The 27,702-nt window shown below is 37.5% G+C and overlaps 3 protein-coding genes across 4 annotated transcripts; 2 read left to right on the forward strand and 1 right to left on the reverse strand.

The window, feature by feature from the left end:
• The first annotated feature begins 1,528 nt into the window (after positions 1 to 1,528).
• Positions 1,529 to 4,151, forward strand: LOC110939269 (shikimate O-hydroxycinnamoyltransferase). The gene is made up of 2 exons (XM_022180998.2): positions 1,529 to 1,965; positions 3,114 to 4,151. Exons 1-2 carry the CDS (start codon positions 1,555 to 1,557, stop codon positions 3,999 to 4,001), a joined length of 1,299 nt encoding a protein of 432 aa, XP_022036690.1. The 5' UTR covers positions 1,529 to 1,554; the 3' UTR covers positions 4,002 to 4,151.
• Positions 4,152 to 5,310: 1,159 nt separating this feature from the next.
• On the reverse strand, positions 5,311 to 11,505 carry LOC110941526 (long chain base biosynthesis protein 2a). Of its 2 annotated transcripts, XM_022183166.2 has the most exons (12): positions 11,221 to 11,505; positions 11,054 to 11,119; positions 9,277 to 9,365; positions 8,943 to 9,088; positions 8,250 to 8,374; positions 8,079 to 8,172; positions 7,791 to 7,954; positions 7,102 to 7,263; positions 6,908 to 7,034; positions 6,644 to 6,810; positions 5,996 to 6,103; positions 5,311 to 5,636 (listed from the first exon to the last, which is right to left on the reverse strand). In XM_022183166.2, the coding sequence occupies exons 1-12, from the start codon at positions 11,344 to 11,346 to the stop codon at positions 5,541 to 5,543; spliced, it is 1,470 nt and encodes a 489-aa protein (XP_022038858.1). In that variant the 5' UTR covers positions 11,347 to 11,505; the 3' UTR covers positions 5,311 to 5,540. The 2 variants fall into 2 exon arrangements, with proteins under 2 accessions (XP_022038858.1, XP_022038859.1); XM_022183167.2 differs by lacking the exons at positions 11,054 to 11,119; positions 11,221 to 11,505 and having other exon boundaries at positions 9,193 to 9,334.
• Positions 11,506 to 17,091: 5,586 nt separating this feature from the next.
• LOC110943757 lies at positions 17,092 to 27,532 on the forward strand. The gene is made up of 6 exons (XM_022185491.1): positions 17,092 to 18,154; positions 18,236 to 18,414; positions 18,496 to 18,810; positions 18,922 to 19,033; positions 19,548 to 19,611; positions 26,878 to 27,532. Exons 1-6 carry the CDS (start codon positions 17,092 to 17,094, stop codon positions 27,530 to 27,532), a joined length of 2,388 nt encoding a protein of 795 aa, XP_022041183.1.
• The last annotated feature ends 170 nt before the right edge of the window (positions 27,533 to 27,702 follow it).

Raw genomic sequence — 27,702 nt, forward strand, 5'->3', positions numbered from 1 at the left:
TTTAAATAAAATGTTCTTTTGCAGCGGAAACTCCCAGACATTTGTTTAATCATAAAACCATTAAAAAACGTTTTATTTATCATAAAATATGGGTGTTACTTATCGTTCATAGCAACAAAATCATAAACGAACCTTTATACACAATTAATAAATAAACAGATCATCTAAATCTGTCACGTCTTGTCAAAGTTTCTCTACCCATTCCTCACCAGTTTCATGTCTAAGAATCTTAACTAACCTGAAAATGGTACACATCGATTTTCAAAAACAAGTGTCAGCTTTTTAAGGCTGAGTAAGAAAGGATAAATCATAAAAACAAGTAACATATCGTTAATTCATCAAAACATTCGTTTCATGTGATTGCAAGTTATGATCCAGACACCGCAATATAATCAAGTAAAGAATCCTAAGATCATGTCTATCGTCTTAAGCAATATTATCTAATTTACCTTTTCATCTTATCGCAGCCTAAAAAAGTTGACACTTGTTTTTGGAAATCGATGTGTACCATTTTCAGGTTAGTTAAAATTTATGTCTGTTCACTTTACCTATTTGAATAAAACAGAAATAAGGACCTTCAAAATTCCCATGTAATGATCTTCTCAAGTTCAATGTACATATATCTAGATTGATCACTATAAAATGTCTAATGATATATTTTAAAATCACATCAACTAAGGCTTCTAGATGCCATCAATTTGATCCCCATAAAAGATTAATGTTTTAGATGCCATCAATTTGGCCGTCTCGGCTTAGAGAAATGTGAAACAAGAGCCCATAGCAAATTGCTTTCGACACTGTAAAATTCGTTCAGCTAATCCAACCGGCTCAAATGATTTAAACGATGTAAATCCTAGAGAAAACATTCGTGAGCTTGAGAACTTGATTACAGGAATGCATTATCGGCACAAAATGGATGTGAATGAGTTGTTGGATTATCCAGGTGAAAATAATGAATGTTACGAGATTCAAAACATTGAAGAAATTATGGCGGATACCGTTCAAAATCCGGTTGATGATGATTCAGTACCTTTGGAACCGGTCATTCGGAAAGAAGCATTGCAAGCGGAAACAACTCTTCACAACTTTTTGTTGCAATACGAGACTACAGTGCGTCAACTCTTAAGTGCATTGGGGAGATTTAAAGATGAACTCAATATAGATTTGAAGTTCACAAAAAAAAAAAAAACAAGTGACTATAGATTCATTTTTTACTAGACAATCCTAGAATTTTGAAATATTTTAATAATTATTATCTTATAGTTTCTATGGGACCAATATATTTACATTGTGATTTAAAAAAATATTATCTTATTATTTTATCGATTGAGATCCAATTTTATACTGGTCCTAGATTACTTGGACCAGACAAATTATTAATTTTATCGAGTTTATTAATTTGTCTAGTATTAAGTTAGAGAGGTTATACTATATTTAATAAGAAAACACCACATATAAATAGAAAGTTGAAACCACCTTCGCTAGCTCGCCTCATTTCATCAACTTTTTCTCTGTTATTTACATTTGATCAATATTTAATATTATAACTAACAGATGAAGATCATGGTACGAGAATCGACTATGGTGATTCCTGCTGAGGAGTCTCCGAACATAAACCTATGGAACTCTAACCTCGATCTAACGGTCCCGAATGTTCACACACCAACTGTGTATTTTTATAGGCGTCCCAACGGTGTTGCTAACTTCTTTGATACAAAACTGATGAAGGACACTTTGAGCAGAGCTTTGGTTCCTTTTTACCCGATGGGAGGCCGGTTTAAGGTTGACGAAAATGGTCGGATCGAGATTGATTGTCGAGGACAAGGCGTGTTGTTTGTTGAAGCGGATTCTGACGGTGTGATTGATGATTTAGGTGATTTTGCGCCTACGCCGAAGGGAGAGAAACTTATCCCGGCTGTGGATTACTCTCGAGGAATCGAATCATATCCGTTACTGGTCTTACAGGTAAAAAATCATTTGGAGTAGGCGGTGGTCGCTAGTTCGATCCTTGAACTGAGCGGGTTTTATCTCACCACCAGGGGTGGACCTAGGTAGAGGGTTAGGTGGGCGGGCGCACCCCATGAAAAAAAATTAGTGTATTTTATAGAGCAAAATATCGATCGCACCCCTTGAAAATTTGGTTAAACCCTCGTTCGCACCCCCATAAAATATTTCCTAGGTCCGCCACTGAGTCACCGCACTGACATGCCTTCGGGTGAGTGTTCACGGGCTTCGGCCCTAGGTGAGGGTTTTCACCGGTTCGAAGGCGAGTGTATCCCGATGTGGTGAATTTTACTAACAACCCATTTGGATGATTCGTTGGCCATTAATAAAAACAAGTTAGAAGTATGTGCTAAGTGCTGACTGATTAATGTTTTTATAAGACTATCCACTATTACAACTTGAGCCAATCCAATCTTTTATTAAAAATTTAATTTATCTCTCTTACAATCACACCGTTAGAATCCGCTTCAACAAACAACAGAGCTTTGATCGCGTTTTGGTCCTGTCAACCAGACAAAAGATTGACCGGGTGTCTGGTTGACAAGACCAAAACACGGCCAAAGCTCGGCGTTTTGGTCCGGTCAACAGACCCGTCAGACACCCGTCAGTCTTTGTCTGGTTGACCGGACCAAAACGCCGCGTTTTGACCACAACTCGACACTGTAGGGTGTGCATATAAGATAAAAAAGCTCTTTTTAGACTGACTATCTACACACTAAGTGTGCAAATAGTCTCTCGCTAGTCTAATTGAACCTATCATGGAATCTGTCGCTTTGCTGGTCAACCGTCAGACCTGTCAGGTCAGCTTCGAAAAGCGGATAACGTTACATAATATATAAATAAAAATATATGCGTAAATAATAATTTAGATCAAATTTGAAGGTAGTTTATCTTTTGGTGTTGACTGCAATGCTGACGAAATATAAAACCTTAGGATAAATAAAATATGGACGCCGAGATAAATGAATCAATAAATGATATTTTGAAAAAATAAAGTTCCTAAAAAAATGAAAGTTACGAGAATCAGGTCCAACCACTTACTCGGTTTGATGGTTCCATTTTGAGAATATTGTTGCTAACTCAACATTTTTGTACGTAAATTTGAGCAGGTTACTTTCTTCAAATGTGGAGGAGTTTCCCTAGGAGTTGGGATGCACCATTTCCTCTGCGACGGGATATCTGCGTCGCACTTCATGAACACATGGGCCGACATGGCCCGTGGCCTTGACCTCATCATGCCTCCCTTCATAGACCGGACCCTCCTTCGGGCTCGGGACCCGCCACAACCAATCTATGACCACATCGAATACCACCTCGGTCGGTCAATGAAATTATCACTCGAAGCCCAACCACATGAAACAGTGGTCTCGATTTTCAAGTTAACACAAGACCAACTAATTGTGCTCAAAGCAAAATCAATGGAGGATGGCAACCCAATCAACTACAGTACGTTTGAGATTGTCTCAAGTCACGTTTGGAAATGCGTGTGTAGAGCTCGATGTCTTCCTGATGACCAGGAAACAAAGCTCTACTTTGTTATTGATGGGCGGGCTCGTCTTGAGCCCGCTCTACCACCAGGGTATTTTGGGAATGTTATTTTCTCAATTAATGCCACTTCAGTGGCAGGTGAAATTGTATCAAACCCAAGTTGGTACGCCGCTAGTTTAATCCACGAGGCAGTAGTCAAGAGGACCAATGATTACCTAAAGTCAATAATCGACTACTTGGAATTTCAGCCTGATTTGTTGTCTTTGGTTGGTGACACCGTAGAGACTTATAAGAGCTCGAATCTTGCTATAACCACTTGGGCTAGGCTCCCGTTTCATGACGTTGACTTTGGATGGGGGCGACCAATATTCATGGGGCCCGGTGGGGTCAACGTGGAAGGAATCGCAACCATGTTACCGAGCCCGATCAACGATGGGAGCTTGTCAATAGTCATTACCCTACAAGTTGACCAGATGAAGCTTTTCAAGAAGTTCTTGTATGATATATAACATGATAAATACGTGTTTGTCAAGGCAAATCCATGGATTTGGGTGTAGTAGTTTAGGGCACGTGTGAGTGGCCACTTTCTACCTCTTTCAAGTGGGATGTACAAGTTTTAATTGGGTGTATATTGTGGTTGTTGAATAAAATACTATTGGCTTATTGTATGTATGTATTTCTTTGGTTAATGGTCACTATTTTATGTTCTGAGTGTTTCGTTAACCTTGATTATCCGTGTGTTACACGGGTTATTCAAAGTAAATTATATTATTTAACAATGTTGACATAAACTTTGAAACGAAAGAAACATTCTGTTACTTATGTAAATGTTAAATTACTATCAACTGAAAAAAAAAATGAATACGAAAAAATCACAAGTTGTTAAAGATTTATTTATACAATTAATTATAACTATATATGCATTATACAATCAATAATTTATGGGTTTGTGTTCTACTTGATGAGACTATTGCAACACGCTAAATGTGTGGACATAAGATAAATGAGATATCAATGCTCGAAATAGTAAGTTTGACATGGAACTTGAAAGTAGAAAATGGATAAAAATGTTTCCCACATACTCGCATAGATGGTTGAACAAACCTTGGATATGTATAAGTGATAGTGAAGTGATTCAATAAAAGCTATAAACAATCAAACACAAGATCTATGAAATAATCGGTTCATAGTGTCATTGACTCATAAGAAATTGGTTACAAAAATGAGATGGGAAATAGAAACGAATTACAGAAAGAAAGGAGATGAGAAATCAGATCGTTACACACTCGAGTACATTCTTCATTACCCTGTTCATTTCCCTTTCTTTTTCACGACCGCATCATGCCACTCACTTTGTTGGGCTATTGGACTGGCTGGTTACTTGGGCCTATGTTCATAACAGGTAGTCTTTTTGGAGATTGCTTCCTTAGCAAATAGGAACAAGTCATAAGCCGAAAGGGTGCACAACACGCCTCCACGCACACTCACTTGAATGTAGGGGATGGACGTAATGTGGCGATTTGGTGACACGCTACCCATCACTTTTTTGAAGGTTAGTTGAGCAGAAGCAACTCAAACTACCTAAACATATCATCCGTCTATGGACTAAATTAATCGATGTGAGTGGTTGGTTTGTAAAATCAATCGTGCAAGTAGTGTTCTGCAACATTTTCTCACTTACCAGAATGTTAGAACACAACTAGGTGCAGGTGTTCATGACACCCAGCGAAAAAAGGTGTTCATAACACAAAGGTTTCTGGTATCTGATTCTCCAACCCAAAACCATTACTGGTTTCAGTTCCACATGTTCATAAAGCGTTAAAAACGATCAAACCAAACCGTGAATACCATCTGTAGCCCAAATTCCAGTTATAAACTTGATACATATAAACATTATATACAAGAAACTAGATCAAGATTCTATTAAAAAAAGCATACAGGTATATACCGATATCTTGTTCTCCAACCACAACCATACGTGGTTCTAAAGGACTCGTGAATTTGCCCAACCCAAAATATAAAAAAACAAAATAAGTAAAAAAAAACCTCTACTCCACCTTTAGTCTGTTTTCTTCAAGTTCTGACTTACTGGGTTCAGCTGGAAAGTATTTAATGCCCACCATGTCTCCAACCGTACTTATAACCTGACAAGTACACTTTGTTAAGTATATAGAAAAATATGGGTCAACCGAAACTTAAAAGGAAAGAGGTCAAGTAGGTCAACCTAACTTGACCCATCATCCATCAACATATGCCCGTCTTGTTTGTGTGTTGGTGCCGCCTCGGTTTGAGGTTTGGCGTGTTGGTTAATGAAATTTACTTTTCAAAAAAAAATAAAAAAATCAACATATGCCCGTTTAGCCGCATCTAAACAGGCACATGCACAACATCTATTTAAGGCGAATAAAACAAAGAATGTAAAACAACAAACATAGATGAAATTGTGTAGGAAAGTATAAGCTTTACGCAAGTGCATTGCATTATATAACAGTTAGGTTGTTACCTCTAAGGCTTTGACCATGTCTTCCCGTGTATGAGCAGCAGAAATGCATATACGTGTTCTCGATAACAGTAGAGGACTCGCTGGGAAACCAACCATCACAACCGCAACCTGTTGTCATAAAATGAGATGTCAATTACAAATCATAACCTCCTTGCATAAACATAATGCAGTCGTTCACAAAATACAAAAAATATATATATATTTTTTAATATAAGAAAAACAAGAGAGTAAAATGCCATTTTCGTCCATGAGGTTTGGCCAGTTTTATGACATTCGTCCAAAGGTTTGTTTTTCCGTATCCGGGTCCAAAAGGTTTGAAATCTTGCCATTTTCATCCAGCTCGTTAACTCCATCCATTTTCTCGTTAAGTGAGGGCTATTTTCGTCTTTTTGTTAACTTAAAGGGCAATTCGGTCCTTTTCACTTTATGTAAAATGACCGAATACCCCTTAAAAGGACCGAATTGCCCTTTAAGTTAACAAAAAGACGAAAATAGCCCTACCTTAACGGAGAAAAATGGATGGAGTTAACGAGCCGGATGAAAATGGCAAGATTTCAAACCTTTTGGATCCAGATGCGGAAAAACAAACCTTTAGACGAATGAAAAAAAAATGGCATTTTACTCAAAACAAAAACAAAAAAAACATACATTCCGTTTGAGACACTCTCTTGAAAAGGCGGGGATTTTTCCAGGATTATAAAGCATTATAGGCATTATAGGCGAGTCATTATCCCCTAAAACCTCAAACCCCATTTTCAACAGTTCTGATCTAAAATAATTGCTGTTATCGCGAATTTGAGCAAGCTTCTGAGCACCTATTTGGAAAAAATAACAACAGATATAAACTAAGTCTGGTCAACGTTATCAAAATGCTGTTTAGAGAGTAAATTTATACCAATAAGAAATACGGACCTCGACTAGAGCCATCCTCTCCGGTAATAACCTTTATGGCAGATATTATTTGCTGAGCAGCAGGAGGTGATATGGATGTGGCATATAGATGAGCTGGACATGTATATTTTAGATATTGTATAAGTTCCTGTAATGCATATAGAAATGTCAAAACATATAAATCCACATCAGCAGTATCCACACCTAAAACAGACCTTGGATCCTGCTATATAACCACCACATGATCCGAATGATTTTGTGAAAGTTCCCATCATTATATCCACATCAGCAGTATCCACACCTAAAAGCTCACACACACCCCTTCCCGTTTTCCCGATTGCTCCAATACTGTGAGCTTCATCCAAATACACGTATGCCTGTTACATACATAACAAATTAAAAATCCCTATAATTACATGTGGGCAATAATGGTACAATTGAAGACACTTATCATTCAAACACACGAACGTTACTAGAAATAAGATTATGGGAAAAGAATAAAGTTTATAATTTTCAGAATCTTAAGTGAAAACGAAAATCCAGTTTTAACCAATGTTTTCAGAATCGGACCGGACTTCAAACCGGTCTCCTTACCAGTCCATTGGTCGGACCGGTCGAACCTGATGTAAGAACGGTGCGATGTCATAAATATTATAATTATAAATATGGTAAAGTTGAAAATTTTTAATAAAAATCCTGTTCAACTGGCCGCCGGTTCCCGGTCCAACCAGCCGGTTCGACTCAAAAGCGGTCTGATAGGCTGAACCGGACCGGTCAGACGCCTGGTTCCCGACCGGTCCAGTTTTCAAAACATTGGCTCTAACAACCATGATATAGAATGAACTTAATCCACACCATAAAACCGACTTCATTCCCGACAAAAAAATAAGAAAAAAATCATCACCTTATATTTTTTACATATTGAAACAATCTCGGGAAGCTTGCAAATTTCTCCTTCCATACTGTATATCCCCTCCACAACAACCATGATTTTCTTCCAAGGTCTATGTGTTCTCGGTTGACCATGGGCAATGTGTTCTCTCAATACATCCTCTAAATGCGAAGGTGCTACATATAGAAGTACGGTAGTCAATAATAAAATAAATAAAATGTGCAAGGATCTCAGCGGACAATCGAAAACAATCAAAAAAGAAAAATCCTAAATGAATTCAAACAACGTGATTAAACTTACTGTTATGTTGGAATACTCTGATTGTGGCGCCTGACCCTCGAGCACCATTTACTATAGAGTTATGGTTCAAAGAATCACTAATTATTAACCCTCCCTGTGGATATTTATAAAAAGTGAGAAATAAAACATGTTACTGGTATTAAATATTAATTTTTAAATAGCATGACATACTTTTCCAATCAAGACAGGAAGGATAGCGGAGTTAGTGACGTAACCCATTCCGGTAACCAAAGCAGCTGGTTTCCCGATAAAGTTAGCCACCGCCTCCTCCAATTCAGAATGTAGTGTTGTAGTTCCTGAATTTACAAAAAATAAATAAAGGTATTAGATCATGAGCTTAGATTCCATTCACATTCAGTTAAAAAATAGAGTAAAATGTCATTTTCGTCGCTGAGGTTTGGTCAGTTTTGCGACTTTCGTCCACAGGTTTGTTTTTTCGCGTCTGGTCTGGATTCAAAAGGTTTGAAATCTTGCTATTTTCATCCAGCTCGTTACTCCATCCATTTTTCTCCGTTAAGTCAGGGGTATTTTTGTCTTTTTACATATATTATTTTGTTTTTTATTTAGTAAGGGTATTTTGAATACTTGTACATTATGCTAAATGCTTGTACATAAAGTGAAAAAGACCAGATCGCCCTTAAAGTTAACAAAAAAGACGGAAATACCCATGACTTAACAGAGAAAAATGGATGGAGTTCACGAGCCGGATGAAAATGGCAAGACTTCAAACCTTTTGGATCCAGATGCGGAAAAACAAACCTTTGGACGAAAGTCGCAAAACTGGTCAAACCTCAACCCTCAGGGACAAAAATGGCATTTTACTCTAAAAAATATTCTAAATTGGATATGGATCTAGAAAACTACCTCCATCAGCACGAGAACTGCATGTGCTGGCAAAGTATTTCTTCAAACACTGAATAACACGGGGTGTGCAGTATTCATCTGCAGCAGCAAATCCAAGGTAGTTATATGATCCCAAGTTAAGGCACCTGCTTACTTTTGTAGTCCGCCTGCCAACACATGTAAATTTGCCAGTTTAGGACGACTGGACGAGTGTTGGGGACACCTTGTAGACTGAAATGGAATGTATTAAAAGTTTGTAACACGTTCTAACATTTGGATATTAAGGAGGAACCAAAGCATTATGCTAAATTTGAAATTTCAACTGCAAAGTCAGGATGCATATCCAAACACTCACTTGAGTGTCTTGTTATTATCATTGGAAACACGCTCCAGGACATCGAACCAAGCATCAGGAGGGCTCGATATAGGTCGTCCAAAACAATCCTACATGTACATATACATATTAAAAACAGAATTTAACATTTAAGCTAAGACATTCAAATGGGAATTAACGTTAAAATACAAGCACTCAAATAACTTAATTGAGCTTTAACAGAAAGGTTAACAGTAAGTTGAAGATGGTGAATTAGCTTTGACTTATCTGAATAGTACAAAGCAATGCTCATTCATTATATTAGTGCCTTTTGCTTTCACATTCAACTTTATGGACAAATCGTTATAGCATTAAAAGGTTGTTTGTGAGGTTTCCAAATTCCGAGTTTAATCAAGGCCTGAAGACAGTGGCCCTCATAGGGTTTTTGATGGATGACTGGATGCCAATGAAAACAGGGGTCTCTCGATTCCACATGTATTTTTCACCTTAAGTCACAAGGTTATGTTTCAAGTTGTTTGTAATATCATCAATGTACTTTAAGAATCACATCTTGCATCCTAGCAACTATACCACAATTGGATGATTGGAGATCCAGTATCAACACATGCTTGATCTTTGCCAAAAATGACAGTCCACATCGTCAAATAACCGACCAGTCCAAACCTACTGCTCGCACTAAAACAAATCCTTAACTGATACCATATTTGAAAATTAACACCATGGTTTTAAAAAACGGCTGAGGCGTGCGCCTCGAGGCGCGCCTCAAGGCGAAACGCCTAAAAAGCGACTCTTAGGCGCGCCTCAGGGGGTTTCTAGTGTACGTGCGCCTCAGAGAGGGCTGAGGCGCTAAAAAGGCTGCGCCTTAGGGGGTTTCTGATATTTGTTTTTGATGTTATTGAATTTTTATGTCAATTTCAAGCAATTTATGTCTTTTTTATGTGTGTTTTTGATGATTTTGATGAATTTAGTTAGTATTATTATTTTTATAAGATATACAATTTTATATTTATTTTTTTTAATTCCATCTCGGGCTTACGCCTTGGTTTGCCTCGAGGCTTACGCCTCGTGAGGTGAAGGGTAAACGCCTTGAAACTCGTTTCCGTTTTTTTAAACCTTGATTAACACCTAGCAACTATAACTTATAAGTTAAGCAATTAGCACTTTCATATAAACTGGTTGACTAAAATTCACAGAGGCAAGCTTAAGTGTACACTAAAATATCCACACTCTGAGCTTCTATTGTGTGATTTCCATCTCAGTATTTACAACTCAATTTGCATACAAACAAGAATTATTTCTGTACGTGTACACGTATACTCATAAATCGGGGTGCAGACGAGCCGAGCTAATCGCGAGCTACTCAAGCTCGTCTCAAAAAAAAAAGCTCGAAACGAGCTGAGCTTAGCCCTAGCCTGAAAAAGCTTGTTTGGGAAACGAGTCCAGGCCTGAGCTTCACTTATCGAGCTCAAGCCGGCTCGCAAGCCTAATCGAGCTTGTTATTTATATAATTTATAAATTTATAAATAAATATATATTTAAATAATAATGATTACTATTTATTAAATTATGAAAAAATAACTACATTATATATAAAATAATACTTATAATTAATAAACAATAAACGAGTTGAGCTACCTACGAGCCAAGCTCAGGCTTTCATAAGTTATACGAGCTCGAGCCTAGTCAAGCATGGGCTTGTTTGCACCTATACTCATAATCGAGCATATTAACATGTCATTTATTCAGCAAACAATAAGCATAAACAAACAAACAACCAACTGAAAACTACTATACCTACCTGAATTCGACGATACAGTCGGCGAATATAAAAATCTTCAAGCCCTAGGCAGATAGGCGCATAGCCCTAACAAGACACAGCATAATACATAATCATTATACTAATAAATATACAAAGAAACAAGAAGAGTTTTGAGCGAAAAATAAAAAGAGAATAGAGAAAAGTACGTGGAGATTGTTATCTTTGGACCAATCGAAGAGATTACGGAAGAAATCACGCAATTGACCGAAAGCGAAGAGTAATCCGTAACTGAAGTAGGTTGTTAAGGCGGTTATATAGGGGATTTTGATCATTTTGACCGGTGGTGATCGGAGATCGGAACCCTAGTTAGATAGAGAGAAGAAGTGATAACTGGATAGGAAGAAGAAGAAGTGGAATTTCTGCTCAGGATTTGCTGATGATATTGCAATATCATCAGCAAATCCTGATCATGATATTGTTATTATACAAAATCATGATATTGTTATTATAGAATATACTTCGTATCAAGACTAAAACAATATTCATTGTACGGAAAGAGTATTATTTATTCATTTATTTATTTATTTTTTTGACTGCAAACTTGTTCACTATATAGAATTTCTGACCTTTTGATGAGTGGTGGCTATGATGGCGTGAGGGGAAGAACTCCATAAAAGCCCGTGATTTTGAGGGGCACTTGATTTATAAAAAAAAGTCCGATATATATGTTAAATTTTTTAAATAGTAAATACATAACAATTCAAATAATGACACATTTACAAATCATTTTTATGGTTTAGAATTTAGACCACTTAATATTAGTTTTATTGAGTCCAATACCAATTCGATTTAAAAAAAAATTATAATAATGAAACATTACGAAATAACACATTTTTTTGAGTTCGAACATGATATAGAGACGTTTTTGCTTTTGCTTTTGATGTCCTAAATTTTCCATATCTTTACTTAGGTTTACAAAGAACAGAATATCGTTAAAACCCTAACATAATCTCCTTACGTGTGTGTTTTATTGCTAGAAAAGAAGTTAATTAAAAAACCCCTCCCTGAGGTTAAACTAGTGGCATAAACTATCATCTAACTTTGCAAATTTATATACCTGGCCATTGAGTTGTATTTCTCGTTTTAGATACAAGGCTAAAACTTAGATGTAAAAACAGAAAATTTATAATATATCAATTTACAACATATTAGTGCAAATGGTGTTGTAAGTGTGGCTTTAGTTGTGGTTTATGCTATTTTTAGTTGTATCCTTTCTTGGTTGTTTGTACATGTTTGTAGTGCTAGACATTATGTGAGTTTTATAAATTAATATATGATTGTTATTTTAAATTAAAAATGGTAATTATGTGAGATGATAGAAAATTTGTGAAGTAAAACATGAACTTTCTAATAATTTGCGTGTTATTTTCTATAGTTTTATAAATTATAAGACTTAATACCGTAATCAATATTATATAGTGAACCTAATCGATTTCAACTGAATTTCCCCGCGTAATAAACCATTTTCCGCCACCGTAATGAACTCAATACCATAATGAACCTATTTGATTTCAATCGAATTTCCCGCATGTAATAAACCAGTTTCCACTACCGTAACGAACTGAATCGATTTCAACCGAATTTCCCACGCGTAATAAAACGAGTGTCCGCCGCGACGCGTGGGAGTATACCACTAGTTAGATTCATTTAAATTCACACAAGAACTACATAATGTTGTTATTAGGACTCGGTTTGATACATTGATGTTAACTCATAAAGGTTTATCACACACACACACGTATATATACACACCTGGTGTTGTTTTTTTAGATTGAAACTGACCGGCGGTTTTAGGAACGGTTTGGATTTAAAACCGGTTTAAGTTGGTTTTGAGGTTCACAGAGCCAAACCGGTGCGGGTTCAACGTTTTTAATCAATTTGGGACTAGTTGCGGGAAAACGTGGTTTAGATACCGGTTCGGGTCGGCTTGGGTTACCAGTTTCAGTTCTCGAACCGATTTTTTTGTCAACTCTAATTGTATGGGCCAAAAGAGGGGCCAATTTTCCTTTTTAGTATTGTTTATTTTTAGCCCAATAACTTATTATGTGTATTGGATTGGCCCCCTTGTAGCTTAATTTTGATACGTTGATGTTGGTAGACTGGTAGTACATGATTTTTCACAAAACTTTATTGTAAAAATAATTTATTTTATTAGATTGGTATTCTATTTATTCCAAAACATATATAACTAAATTTTAATATGAAAACAATGGTTATTTTGAAGAATACAATGTTTACAACAGAAGACATGGTTATTTTAAAAGAGTGCTTCTAGGTGGGCATGAAATATCAAAGTGTTGATGGGTAAGTCCATGTTCCAAACAACGACTTTCAAGCCCATGTTCCCGCAAACCTGTCAACATTCTGATTGTCTCTGAACATCGCTGTTATGAACCAAGACATCCAAAAGTCGCCGTTTCAGTTATATACTTTCAATCAAAGTCGTTGTTTGATACTTATACCTTCAGAAAGTCGCTGATTCAAACAGATATGTATAAGAAAGTCGCTGTTTTGAACATATATGTATAAGAATGTCGCTGTTTTGAAGATAAATGTATAAGAATGTCGCTGTTTTCTTCCAATACATTGCAGAATGTCGCTGTTTCAAATTAGTACAAATCCATGGCAGTGTAGTCTAGTATTGTATTTTATTGGTTTGTGTAATAATTAAAATTTGAGTTGAAAAACACTATACCTTCATTTATAACGTGTATGCTTAAAATTATAAAGATAAACTCCATCCATTGGAACGCTTGGGCGATTTCTAAAAGCGAGTTTCTTACATGGAGGGCATCTATGGGTAAACTCCCTTCTAAAGTAGAGCTGAGTAACAAAGGTGTATCTCTTCCGAATGTGACCTGCGACCGTTGCGGTTATGGCGTAGAAGACAACAACCACACTTTTATAAACTGCATTCTGGCGAGAGCGATCTGGTGGAACATCTTCGTAAACTGCATTCTGGCGAGAGCGATCTGGTGGAACATCTTCGTTTGGGTTAAGAGTCTCTATGCCGCCTAATATCGAATAAGTCCCACGCCTGATTGAAGTGTTAGAGACTGCCCCGGGTCCAAAACAATGGAGGAAAATGATCAATGTCATTATGAAGGCGTCTTTTTGGCGAATTTGGCACGCGAGAAACCAGAAGGTCTTTGAAGGAAAGTTCGTCCGAGTTCAAGAAACTGTGGAGCAGATTAAGGAAGAATCCTTTTTGTGGTTAAAGAACCGCTCTAAACTCCCAGCTACGTCTTGGGACAAGTGGTTAGAATTTGACGTGTCGAACCTGTTATAATTGTTTTTTGCTTTCTCCGTTTTGTATCGATAAAAGAAATTATAAGATAAACAATATACGTGCAATTGTTTTCTAACAAAAATAATTTTAAAAAATGTAAATTAAAAATAAATAACTGGTTCCATGCCCTATAAACAGTACCACCCACAATTCCCATTAGTCCGTTCCTAAATCAAAGCATTACCAATAAATATGGGTGGTAGTTATAATCCAAGTGGTGTAGCCGGAACGTCGAACCGTGTTCGATCTTTCGATCGGTGTTCTATGCCTTCTCCGTCAAACAATCCACCTGTTGCAGTTTACCATCCTCCACCTGAAGCAGTCTACCCTCCTCCACCGGCAACAGTCAACCTGACAACAGCTAGGCCATGACGATCACCGCGTCTAAATCCCAATCTTTTTAACGCTTCACCACCGCGGTTTTATGATTGGGATGGAACCACAGACGAGGAGTGGAACCTAGACTATGACGAATGCATGGCTCAACTCGAATTGCATCGACTTCGACTAGGATACGGTCAAACAAACTCCAGTACAACCCCCCCCCCCCCAACCCCTCGTCCAACACAAGTCGTACCCAGCTGGGCTGAAGGGTAAGAAACTGACCCAAGTGAAGAATACGATCACCAATCCGTGAGCAAACATCCCCTCCAACTCCCGACTATGGACACATACCTCGGGATTATAGGTCAGACGACTGTGACAGCGAACGAAGTGTGTCATCTCCGCAGGGCGGATGGAATGATTGGGACAACATGTATCAGGGCTATTGTGTGTGTGTGTGTGTGTGTTTTGAACCGCTAATTTCTTTAATCCCTTGTTGTCTGTGGGACTTGAATCCAAAACCTTCCCCTTCTCAATTTTGGTGTTTTTAAAGGCTTTGCCTTTGCCAATGGACCACCACCCCATTAGTTGAAAATGTACGCTTAATTAAGTGTTTATAATATTTCCAATGCTAGGTTTGCGTACTGCTTTATTTAAGTTTGTGTAATATTATAATATAATATAACTAGGTATATGTAATAGTTTGAGTTGGAGCCGTTCAAAAAAAAATTGTTTGAGTTGGAGGTTTTAAATTTTAAGCATTTTTTTTAATTTTTCAGAAGTAATATTATAATTAGGTCCATGTGACAATTAATTTTTCAACCCACAACATATTGGGCTTCACCAAATCCCTAGGGTCCTTATCAATATAAATACCTTCCGGATTAGTTTCAACTCAAGCCAAAATTCAACAACCAAAACTTCTCCCAACCAATTCCCTTTCTTACCATAGATTCTTTTCAGGCATACCTTGTTAGATTATACTAGGGTGATGTGTTTTCATATGTAAACGGGATTGTTTAGCATGACCAATCCATGCTAATAACCACATTCATTATGCGACATAAAAATGTCTTATCACGAATTGCTTGATTCAATTTGTAATTATATTCAACCATTTATATATATATATATTGTTAAAATAAGTAGCACATGTTAATTCATGTTGCAACATATTTTGTTACTTGTTATAAAGTTGTTATAATGTTCTAACTGATATTGTGAGATGTATGCAGCACTTTATATTCTTGAAGGGCTAAGTTGTAATATTCTGAAGGGTTAAGTGTACAACTGAAGACTTGAAGGTTGATACTTAAAATGAAGATATTTTTGATATAAAAGGGGCTTCAACAGTGAACTCGTGTTACAATCTGGAAGTTTCTTTCTCTTTCATCTCTCAGGCGATTAGGGTTTGGTTGATTCAGATCATTTGAAGATCTGTGATGTTTGTGGTTGTTTGATCTCTTGTGAGATCTATTCTGTACTGTTGATTTGTATAGATCAACTGATATACATCAGTTGATCATCTTCTTTGTTGTATTATTTCAGATCTCATCATTCGTGAGATCTAGGGTTTCTGGGGGGTGTTTTCTGGTTTGGGAAATAATAAAAGTTTTGGTCACCTTTTGTCGCTATTTCTTTGTTGTTCTTGGTTTATTGTGATCATCATACCATTTTACATGGTATCAGAGCTTAAAGAAGCTCTTGATCTTGTTTGTTTTTCCGCTGTTTTTTTTATTATCTCTGATTATTGATTGATCTTGGGTTATTTTTTGAAGGTTTCTTATCTCAGAAACTGTTATCTTGTGAGTCATCATAGATCTGAAGATTTGGAAACCCTAAACTAGGGTTGTGGTGTTTGGTTGGAGATACCTGCTGCTATTGAAGATCCGTGTTGGTCTCTGTAACCCTAGAAGGATACAGAGCAAACTGACCGGGTATATTTGGTTTCTTGTCTTCTGGTCTGTAACTATAGCCCTAAGTGAAGGCTGTAGTTCTGATCCGCTTGGAGTTTATTGCACCCTCTGTAAGATTGTTTCATTCTGTCTTTAATTTTTTTGTTGTTGGTTGAATAGTTGAAGTCGGGGTAGTGAGGACCGGCACCATTGATTGATTGTTGTTATTGATTATCTGTATTTGTTTTTTTTTTTTTACTGATAGTTAGTGGCTTCTGAGTTAAGACATGTCCAGGCATCTGTGAGTGATGAACCTGGAATCTTGACACTGACTCAGTTTCGCCTGTGTGTGAGTGTATTATTGTTTGTTATTGTTTGTGACTGTTATCTTTTGGTATTTGTTCTGTGTTTTGTGTGTATTTGCTGATTCTTTGTGATTGTGTTCTTGATTGTTATCTGTTGATAACTGTTCTGTATTCTGTTTGTGTGTATTGATTGATTGACTGAAAATGACTGGTGGTATTGATACTGGTAGTACTTCTCAGACTTTAATTGGAAAATTAGATATAGGTGATCCATTATATCTGCATCCAAGTGATTCAAGTGCATTGACAATTGTTAATATCAAACTAAAAGGAACAGAAAATTATTCTGTATGGTCTAGTGCTATGAAACTGGCTTTAGAAGCAAAAAACAAATATGGTTTTATTGATGGAAAATGTGTTAGGTCTGAGAGTGACTCTGTGTTAGCTAGTCAGTGGGACAGGTGTAATTCAGTGGTACTTACTTGGTTATTAAACTCTATATCTGAGGAACTTTTCTTAGGACAAGTGTTTTCTAAGCTAGCTTCAGAGGTCTGGACTGATCTTAAAGAGTCATTTTATAGGGTTGATGGTTCTATTGTATATGATTTGTATAAAAGAATTAATAGTGTTTCACAAAATGGTACTTCAGTTGCTGAATATTATAATAAGCTTACAACTATGTGGAAACAATTTGATGCTATGTTGCATCTTCCTACATGCTCTTGTCAAGCTGCAAAAGATTTTAACGATTTTTCAACTTTAATAAAATTAATGCAGTTTTTAATGGGACTGGATGATGTTTATCAGTCAGTCAGAACAAATCTATTAACAAGAGAACCATTACCCTCTGTTAAAGTGGCTTTCTCTGTTGTTTCAAGAGAAGAGTCACATAGAATGTCTAGTACTGGGTCAAAGACTCAGAATGTGGCATTTGTGTCTAGAACAAATCAATCTTTTGATCAAAAGAAAAGATTTAATAAAGGCTCTAATTCAAATCTAAAATGCACACATTGTAATATGTTGGGACATACTGTGGATAGATGTTTTGAGATTATAGGTTATCCATATGGGTTTAAAAAAAGAAGTAATAATAACAATCAGTCTGGTAAGTCTAATGTGGCTAGTGGTAATAAAAGTAATGCTGTTAATAATGTTTCTTCATCTGTGGGTAGTTCTGGATTTCCTTTCACCTCTGAACAGATTGTAAAACTATTAAGTTTAGTTGGAGAAAAAAGTGTGTCAGATTCTCAGAATCCGAATGTAGGAGGTGAGTGTGTTAATATTTCAAACTTTGTTAGTTGTTCTAGCTCAGTTGGTTTTAATATGAATGGATGGATTGTTGATTCAGGGGCTAGTCAACATATGGTTAAAACAGACAAAGATTTAATAAATAGTGTTGTTGTTTCAGAGTTTAACATAATTGTTAGTCATCCTAATGGCACTAATGTTAAGGTCTTAAAAATTGGAGATTTAAAATTAACAAATGAGTTAATATTAAAAGATGTCTTCTATGTTCCAGGGTATAGTGTAAATCTGTTATCTGTGCATAGGTTATCAAAAGATAATAATGTCACTGTTATGTTTAATGAAACAAATTGTTTGTTACAGGATTCCAGTTCAAAGAAAATCCTGATGAGTGGTAGTCAAAATTGTGGCCTGTATTTTGTAGGCAATTCTGGTAATCTGTTTAATGCTTGTTTTAATAGTTCTGTTCAGTCTTTTACTTGGCATAGTAGGTTAGGACATCCTTCTGATCAGGTGTTAGCAGTATTAAAACAAAGTCTTAAAATTCATTCAAGTGAACATGGTCCATGTGATATTTGTCATAGGGCTAAACAAGTTAGGGTTCCTTTTCCTTTAAGTGAACACAAGTCAAGGGCTGTAGGAGATCTTATACACTTAGATGTATGGGGTCCTTATAGAGTAACAAGCTATGATAGTTATAAGTATTTTTTAACTATTGTTGATGATTTTTCTAGAGCAGTTTGGTGTTATTTTTTAACTAATAAAACTGAAGTTTTTGAAAACTTAAAGGTGTTTTATGAACTTGTGTTAACTCAGTTTAAAAAGAAAGTTAAAATCATTCGAAGTGATAATGGAACAGAGTTTGTAAACAGTCAAATGAATAGTTTCTTTAAAACCAATGGTATTTTGCATCAAACAACATGTTCCTATACACCACAACAGAATGGAGTAGTGGAAAGGAAACATAGACATTTGTTAAATACTGCTAGAGCCTTGATGTTTCAGGGTGGACTACCTTTAAGGTTTTGGTTTGATTGTGTTTTAACTGCTGTATATCTTATTAACAGGTTGCCATCATCTGTGTTAAATGGTAGAAGTCCTTTTGAAATGATGTTTAGTTTTAAACCCTCATTATCTCATCTTAGAAACTTTGGATGCTTGTGTTTTAGTATTATATTGCATGATTCAGACAAATTTTCTTTTAATGCTGAAAAATGTGTTTTTCTTGGTTATTCAAGTTTTTAAAAAAGGATATAAATTGTGGAGTTTGGATAATAAGAAAATATTTTTTTCAAGAGATGTTAAGTTCTATGAAAATGTCTATCCTTTTAAAATTAACAACCTATATAATCAAGAACTTACTGTAGATAATCAGCTGAATCATGTTAATTTTTTTGACAATGTTGTATCTGAAGTTTCTAACATACCCGATGATGAAGAGGGTACAAATGGTGCTCAAGATCCTATTGATGTGTGTCGGTGTGTTATATTTTAGATGTATATTTAAGCCCCTTTTTACACTTTTAGCCAAGTTTTAAATTTATAAAACACGATATTTACTAACACTAAACACACATATGGGCAAGTGCACCCATCGTGGACGTAGTATAGTGTTGGTAAGATACCGAGGTCGTCCAAGGACACAAGAGCTTTTAATACCGGTTTATCCTCAACGTCTAATCAAATCAAAAAGTGAGAAAAATGTTTTAAACTAAGAAAAATAAAAACTAACTAAATGCTGAAAAATAAAATAAAATAAAAACAGATAGACAAGATGAATCACTTGGATCCGACACGTGTGTTAGTATAACCTTTGATTATTTTCGCACTTTTGCACTTGTTTAAGAGATTATCTTAGTTATTGTAGTAGGCCCCTCTTTTGAAGGCGACGTTACCCTCAACCCAGTAGTTTGAGTCAGCAAGGATACAATCCTAAAGGGTCGGATTATTGAAAGATAATGAATTAAGTTATTAATGCAAATTGTGGTAGGCCCCGCTTTCGGCGGTGACGTTACCCTCGGCTAAGTAGTCTGAGTCAGCAGGGATACAGTCCTAAACAGCCGGGTTATAGTATTAATAGTAGTTAACTTATGAGGGGGTCAAAGAGTTTGGATCCCCGCCATCCAATACCTATGGGCATTGAAGGAGATCCTACTAAATTTGACCCAGGTCCCAAGCAGGACCTCTAAACGCTGAACAAGGGCAAGACCCTTACCAAACCGTTCCCTTAACCCCGACCAGGTAGCCAACATACCTCCATATAGACCGTGGAGATATGAATGGTGAAAATCTTTTATTTTATATAGACAGTAAAATAACGCCAAGACACCACGGACAAACGATGAGGAAAGATCACCTTCAACATAAGTAACTAGTTATTAAAGTCATTAATACAAAACCAAATAAAAAGTGCAAAAGATTAAAAATAAAAAGTATTATACTAAACACTTGTCTTCACCAAGTGATGTAAGAGACTTAGGCAAACATGGCCTTGATTGTCAAGAACTCTTACGATCAATCTTGGATCCCGAGACGACTCACACACTCTATGATGGACAATGGATGATGGTGGTGGATGATGGTGTTATGGTGGTGGTGGGTGGTGGATGAAGTGTGAGAGAGGTGGTGTGCCAAGGGATGAGATGGAATGAAGCCAAGCACCCCTATTTATAGGCTGAACAGAAGGCTGGGCACGGCCCCGTGTCCGCTGGACACGCCCCCATGCCCGTCTGACATTCTCTCTCTTCATTAATTGTAATTCGCAATTACAATTAATGCACCTGCTGTACTTTCACCACGCCCCCGTGTCCACTGGACACGGCCCCGTGGTGGGCAATGGAAGCTTCTACTGGTTTGTCTTTTCTGCTGCTTCTTGGGCACGGCCCCGTGTTTGCTGGACACGGGGCGTGTTCAGTCTTCTGTTTTCTCTTCTTTGCCTTGGGAGGTGCCGTTGAGGATCCGGGCAGTCTACTTTTATTCCTTTTCTTGTATTTATGCTAGAATTAGCTGTCTTTTTGCTTCTTTTGTGATTTTGAGCTCATTTCATCCTGAAAATACAAAAGGAAGACAAAAACACTCTTTTTCCAACATTAGTACTTAAAAAGGGTTAGTTTTATGCCTTAATTGATGTGATTTATATGTTGCATTTTACACACATCAAATACCCCCACACTTGAACTTTTGCTTGTCCTCAAGCAAAACTCTTTAAATGTGGCTTACACTCCCAAATGGAATAGGTAGAAGAGAAAGTTTTTAGCTTGTCCTAGAGTGTCGGGAATCCAAGGTCTTTGTAAGTTTTATTTTTATTTATTTACAATCCTATTCGTTATGATTTATTTTGAACGTTTCATAAGATAGATTACTTATTCGGGCATAGCACGCCTTATTAAAATTCCATTTATATATAAGTTCACATACCTCACGGGGGATCACTCAACACTCGGCCGAAGGTGTAATTTTTAGTGAATCACTCGAGAGCGGCATGGAACTTACGCCTTCCATAGGCTTGCCAAGCAATCAATCCTCCTCCTTTTTAACTTTTTACCTTTGTAAATATCAAGAGGACTTTTGGGGTGAAGGGTTAGGCTTGGGTTAAAGGTGGGTGGTTTGGGTTAGTGGTTAGTAAAAGGGCGAAAATCGTAAAAAGCGTCGGTTTTCGTTACATACCTTGTTTTTAGTGATTTTTTTTTATTTTGAAGTATTTCTCCAAACAAGCTTTTATATAGCTTTTGTTTGTTTTTCACTTCATCATCATTTTTTTTTCACATAAAAAGGCGAGTTTACGAAAAACCGAGCTTGTTACTAAAATAAAGGGTAAAAAAAATAAAAAGGGTTTTTGGTGGGTAAAAAGAGTTTTGGGGTAATGAAATGAAAGGTTTAGGCTCAAAGGGGCTATCTAGGGGGATTTTGGGTAGGTGGTAAAAAAAAAAAAGAAAAATAATGGTTTAGAAAGAAAAATATGGTTAGTCCTAATGCCTCCATCACTTACTTACTTGGGTTTAAGTTGGTAAGGACTGGGAATGTATCGTCGTGGCAAGTTCTAGAGTTGTAAGAACCAAGCGGCTATTCACACAAGAAACGAAAAATGAGCATTTAGTCTAAATATGTATATCTTTATGCTCAATAAAGGCTCAAAACTCACTTTTGTGGGAATGGGTTTTTAATGTGATCAAGTATATATAATCGAATTTTTAACTAGACTTGTTATGCCGTTTCGTAATTTTCTTATGTTGGTTCTTTGTTATCACGACGCTATCGGTTGTAAATTTGTAAAAATATAACCTTTTTAGAACTTGTTATTCCCAACTTAAACTAAGACAAGTAAATGATAAAAAAAAATGAAAAAGTTTTTGAAAAAATTAGGGGTGTTTAGCGGTTCCAATAGAGTTTTGTGTAAGGCTTGTATTTAGGATTTGCAAAATTCAAGGTTTTAGCATCCCCCCCACACTTAAATTACACATTGTCCTCAATGTGTCCAAAAATAAGGTTTTTGGTTGATTAGGATGTGTAAAAGTAAGTTAAAAAGCAAAGATTTATGTTACTGGCAGTCTGGACACGGCCCCGTGGTGACCGGGCACGGCCCCGTGGTCAAGTGCCAGTAACGAAAATTAAAGAATTAAAACAGAAGCCTGGACACGGGGGCGTGTCCGCTTAACACGACCCGTGTCCAGTTACCTGAACTGGGTGTTTTTCTGCAGGGGCTCAGCACGGGGGCGTGTTGGTTGGGCACGGCCCGTGTTGAGCCTTCTGTGATGGAGATTTGTGTCGGGTTGCTCTGTTCTTTGTGCATGGGTCCATTATTCTCGTTCCCCTTTTCATCCATTACCACCATGAGTGTGTTTTATTCGCTAAACAACCATAAATCTTAAAACCATCATAACATTGCAAACATAGAGAGATATTACATAAAGTTAGCCAAATAATTAGGGGATACATGAGGTTATCATAAGGGTTCTACTTATTTAGGAAAAGTTTCGGGAATAGCTTCCCGATGTAGTAACACTCTCTAGCCGACGGCTCCTCGGTTGTCGTTCAAAGCCATTCTTCTATCTCCCTTGGGAGGTAGAAGGTAGCTTCATTCTCTTCGGTGTCTTGAGGAGGAATGCTCACCGGGACTCCTTGCACCACCCTTGGTTGAGGCATTTGGTGCATGGTGTGCCATTCGGCCGGAATGATGACCTCGGGTACTACATTCCACGCTCTTTGGGTTATCACGGGAACCAAAGGCGGGGAAGCGAGAAGGTTTAACCTCTGGTGCAGGAGGTTTACTTCTCGAAGACAGCCCTCCAATCCTACCGTCAGATGATTAATACGGTCCACTAATGCTTCTTCTACTCCCGTCATTTCGTCTATGGCTTCCCTCAAAGCGTAAACGTAGTTTACTAGGGAATCTTCTGCCGTGGACGACCTTCTCCCATTTCGGTTATTTCGTGAAGATGATCCGCTATTCCTGCTGGCCATTTTCTGTGAAAGAAACCGAAGATAACTAAACTTTTGCAGAACAGTACCTTGAACACGGCCCCGTGCTCACTGAGCACGGCCCCGTGTTCAGTGGTCTGCAGGATTTTTGTCTAACGATTCTTGGGTTTTAAATTATTGTAACATTCTTTTACCGTGGTTTAAGCTTAGATAATTTAAAACAAAGTTATGGAACTAACTTTAAACAAGAATCCGTAGCCAAAAATCCTACAAACCTTACATAGAAGATTGGAATCATGGGGTTTCCAAACTTCTATGGAGGAGATGTTTGAAAAATTTTGGAAGAAGGAGAAATGAACAAAAGTGGAAAAGACAAGATGGTCCTTGGGAACCTTCTTTTAGCACTTACCTAGGATGGTATATGTGAAGATCCCAGGAATCTCTGCTTAGTGAAGTGGTCAAAAATGAGCAGGAATCAGGCTGCATTTAAAGAAAACGACAGCACACTGGACACGGCCCCGTGTCCGCTGGACACGGCCCCGTGTGCAGAGAAAATCCTGACACACTTTGTCCGTATTCTGACAAAAATCAGCAGAGAATCTTCTGAGTGAACACGGGGGCGTGTTGACCGGGCACGGCCCCGTGTTGGGAGGCTGTTTGTTGCTACTAAGGAGCTTATTTATATCGGGTGGTTCTTGATTTGTGGGAACAACCCCAAAGTGCCTAAGATACCTTAATTGTCCTATACTAAGGCGAGAACGCAAGAGGTTATCGGTGAGGGTAATTCCTATTTTCATTCTAGGTGGACAAGTCCAACCCTTTTCCGGGCTCTCGTTAAAGAAGGTGTATGCCGAATCACTCAGGTCTATGTATGCACCGAACGAAGTCGATGGGGAGTCCTTCACGGCACAATCGACACAGGAACGACTATCGTCCACGTCTTTTCTAGGTATGAAGGTATTTTCGGGAGCAACGAGGTTGTCGGAATGCGGTTCCAACATTTCCTCATGGTCATCATCTTGGGATGGATCTATAAAATCCTTCCTAAGTTCTTTTGACCAATTGAGAATTAGTTCTTCTAGTTGAAATAACTCGTCAAGGAGCATTTCTCCTAGAATATCTGGCTGGGCGCATTCGAGGGAGAGATAGTGCTTATTTTTACTTTCGCCCCTCTTAAGGTTACAAGGAATCGGTGGGTCTATATAGTGGGGCCTATAATTGAGAAAATAACATTTTAATTCCTCATGTTCGCCTCCACATAATCGACACCACATACCATAAGAGTGCCGAAAGTAAAAAGAATTACTATCACTCATGTTTGTGTCAGAAATTACCAACCGCCGGGATCTAACGGTTCTGTTTTCAGTAAGAGAATCTTGGGCACGGGGGCGTGTTGAGTGGACACGGCCCCGTGTTCAGCTTACTGTCTGACTTAGAACAGGATTGCCAGTTCCAATGATTGAGCACAGGGGCGTGTTCAGCAGGCACGACCCTGTGCTGAGCTCTGCAGAAGCTGAAAATCTACGAAAAATCCTAAAAATAAAAGAAAAAAATAAAAATATGATTAGGCCATTGATTCCTAACTTTCTTAAAATCCTTGTGTCCCCGGCAACGGCGCCAAAAACTTGATGTGTGTCGGTGTGTTATATTTTAGATGTATATTTAAGCCCCTTTTTACACTTTTAGCCAAGTTTTAAATTTATAAAACACGATATTTACTAACACTAAACACACATATGGGCAAGTGCACCCATCGTGGATGTAGTATAGTGTTGGTAAGATACCGAGGTCGTCCAAGGACACAAGAGCTTTTAATATCGGTTTATCCTCAACGTCTAATCAAATCAAAAAGTGAGAAAAATGTTTTAAACTAAGAAAAATAAAAACTAACTAAATGCTGAAAAATAAAATAAAATAAAAACAGATAGACAAGATGAATCACTTGGATCCGACACGTGTGTTAGTATAACCTTTGATTATTTTCGCACTTTTGCACTTGTTTAAGAGATTATCTTAGTTATTGTAGTAGGCCCCTCTTTTGAAGGCGACGTTACCCTCAACCCAGTAGTTTGAGTCAGCAAGGATACAATCCTAAAGGGTCGGATTATTGAAAGATAATGAATTAAGTTATTAATGCAAATTGTGGTAGGCCCCGCTTTCGGCGGTGACGTTACCCTCGGCTAAGTAGTCTGAGTCAGCAGGGATACAGTCCTAAACAGCCGGGTTATAGTATTAATAGTAGTTAACTTATGAGGGGGTCAAAGAGTTTGGATCCCCGCCATCCAATACCTATGGGCATTGAAGGAGATCCTACTAAATTTGACCCAGGTCCCAAGCAGGACCTCTAAACGCTGAACAAGGGCAAGACCCTTACCAAACCGTTCCCTTAACCCCCGACCAGGTAGCCAACATACCTCCATATAGACCGTGGAGATATGAATGGTGAAAATCTTTTATTTTATATAGACAGTAAAATAACGCCAAGACACCACGGACAAACGATGAGGAAAGATCACCTTCAACATAAGTAACTAGTTATTAAAGTCATTAATACAAAACCAAATAAAAAGTGCAAAAGATTAAAAATAAAAAGTATTATACTAAACACTTGTCTTCACCAAGTGATGTAAGAGACTTAGGCAAACATGGCCTTGATTGTCAAGAACTCTTACGATCAATCTTGGATCCCGAGACGACTCACACACTCTATGATGGACAATGGATGATGGTGGTGGATGATGGTGTTATGGTGGTGGTGGGTGGTGGATGAAGTGTGAGAGAGGTGGTGTGCCAAGGGATGAGATGGAATGAAACCAAGCACCCCTATTTATAGGCTGAACAGAAGGCTGGGCACGGCCCCGTGTCCGCTGGACACGCCCCCGTGCCCGTCTGACATTCTCTCTCTTCATTAATTGTAATTCGCAATTACAATTAATGCGCCTGCTGTACTTTCACCACGCCCCCGTGTCCGCTGGACACGGCCCCGTGGTGGGCAATGGAAGCTTCTACTGGTTTGTCTTTTCTGCTGCTTCTTGGGCACGGCCCCGTGTTCGCTGGACACGGGGCGTGTTCAGTCTTCTGTTTTCTCTTCTTTGCCTTGGGAGGTGCCGTTGAGGATCCGGGCAGTCTACTTTTATTCCTTTTCTTGTATTTATGCTAGAATTAGCTGTCTTTTTGCTTCTTTTGTGATTTTGAGCTCATTTCATCCTGAAAATACAAAAGAAAGACAAAAACACTCTTTTTCCAACATTAGTACTTAAAAAGGGTTAGTTTTATGCCTTAACTGATGTGATTTATATGTTGCATTTTACACACATCACCTATTAGTGATGATCAGCAACCATTGTCTCCCTCTACATCAGCCCCTGTATCAGGTGTTGAGATGACTCTGCAAATTGAACAGGAGGGCAGTAGTGGACATGATACAAATGAGAGGGCAGAGGACACTATAGTTTCAAATGTTGAGACCAACCAATCTGAGGGTAATACTAGTGTTAGAAAATCTTCTAGAAATATTGTTTTGCCTAGAAAATTTGGTGATTTTGTTGTTGAGGGTAAAGTTAAATATGGAGTTGAAAAAGTTGTTAATTATGCAAACTTGTCTTATGAAAATATGTGTTTTGTTGCTTCGTTGAATAAAGTAGTTGAACCTACCTGTTATAATGAAGCTGCTAAAAATGATAAGTGGGTTGATGCTATGAATAGTGAAATGGAAGCCTTATATAGAAATAATACTTGGGTATTAGTTGATCTTCCTAAAGATAGAAAACCAATAGGCTGTAAATGGGTCTATAAGGTAAAATATAAGGCTAATGGGGAAGTTGAAAGATATAAAGCTAGATTGGTTGCCAAAGGGTTTAACCAAAGAGAGGGGCTTGATTTTGGTGAAACTTTTTCACCAGTTGTTAAAATGACTACTGTTAGAATTGTGTTAAAGTTGGCTGTTAATAAACTATTGGCCATTGTATCAAATGGATGTTAATAATGCTTTTTTATATGGTACATTGTCTGAAGATCTTTTTATGACACAACCACAAGGCTATTGTTCAAAAGATGATAAAAAAGTGTGTAAACTAGTAAAATCATTGTATGGGCTTAAGCAAGCCCCAGGACAATGGAATGAAAAGTTAACTTCTGTGTTAACTGCTATGG

This window comes from Helianthus annuus, chromosome 5 (genome assembly GCF_002127325.2).
Source record: "Helianthus annuus cultivar XRQ/B chromosome 5, HanXRQr2.0-SUNRISE, whole genome shotgun sequence".
Classification (NCBI taxonomy): domain Eukaryota; kingdom Viridiplantae; phylum Streptophyta; class Magnoliopsida; order Asterales; family Asteraceae; genus Helianthus; species Helianthus annuus.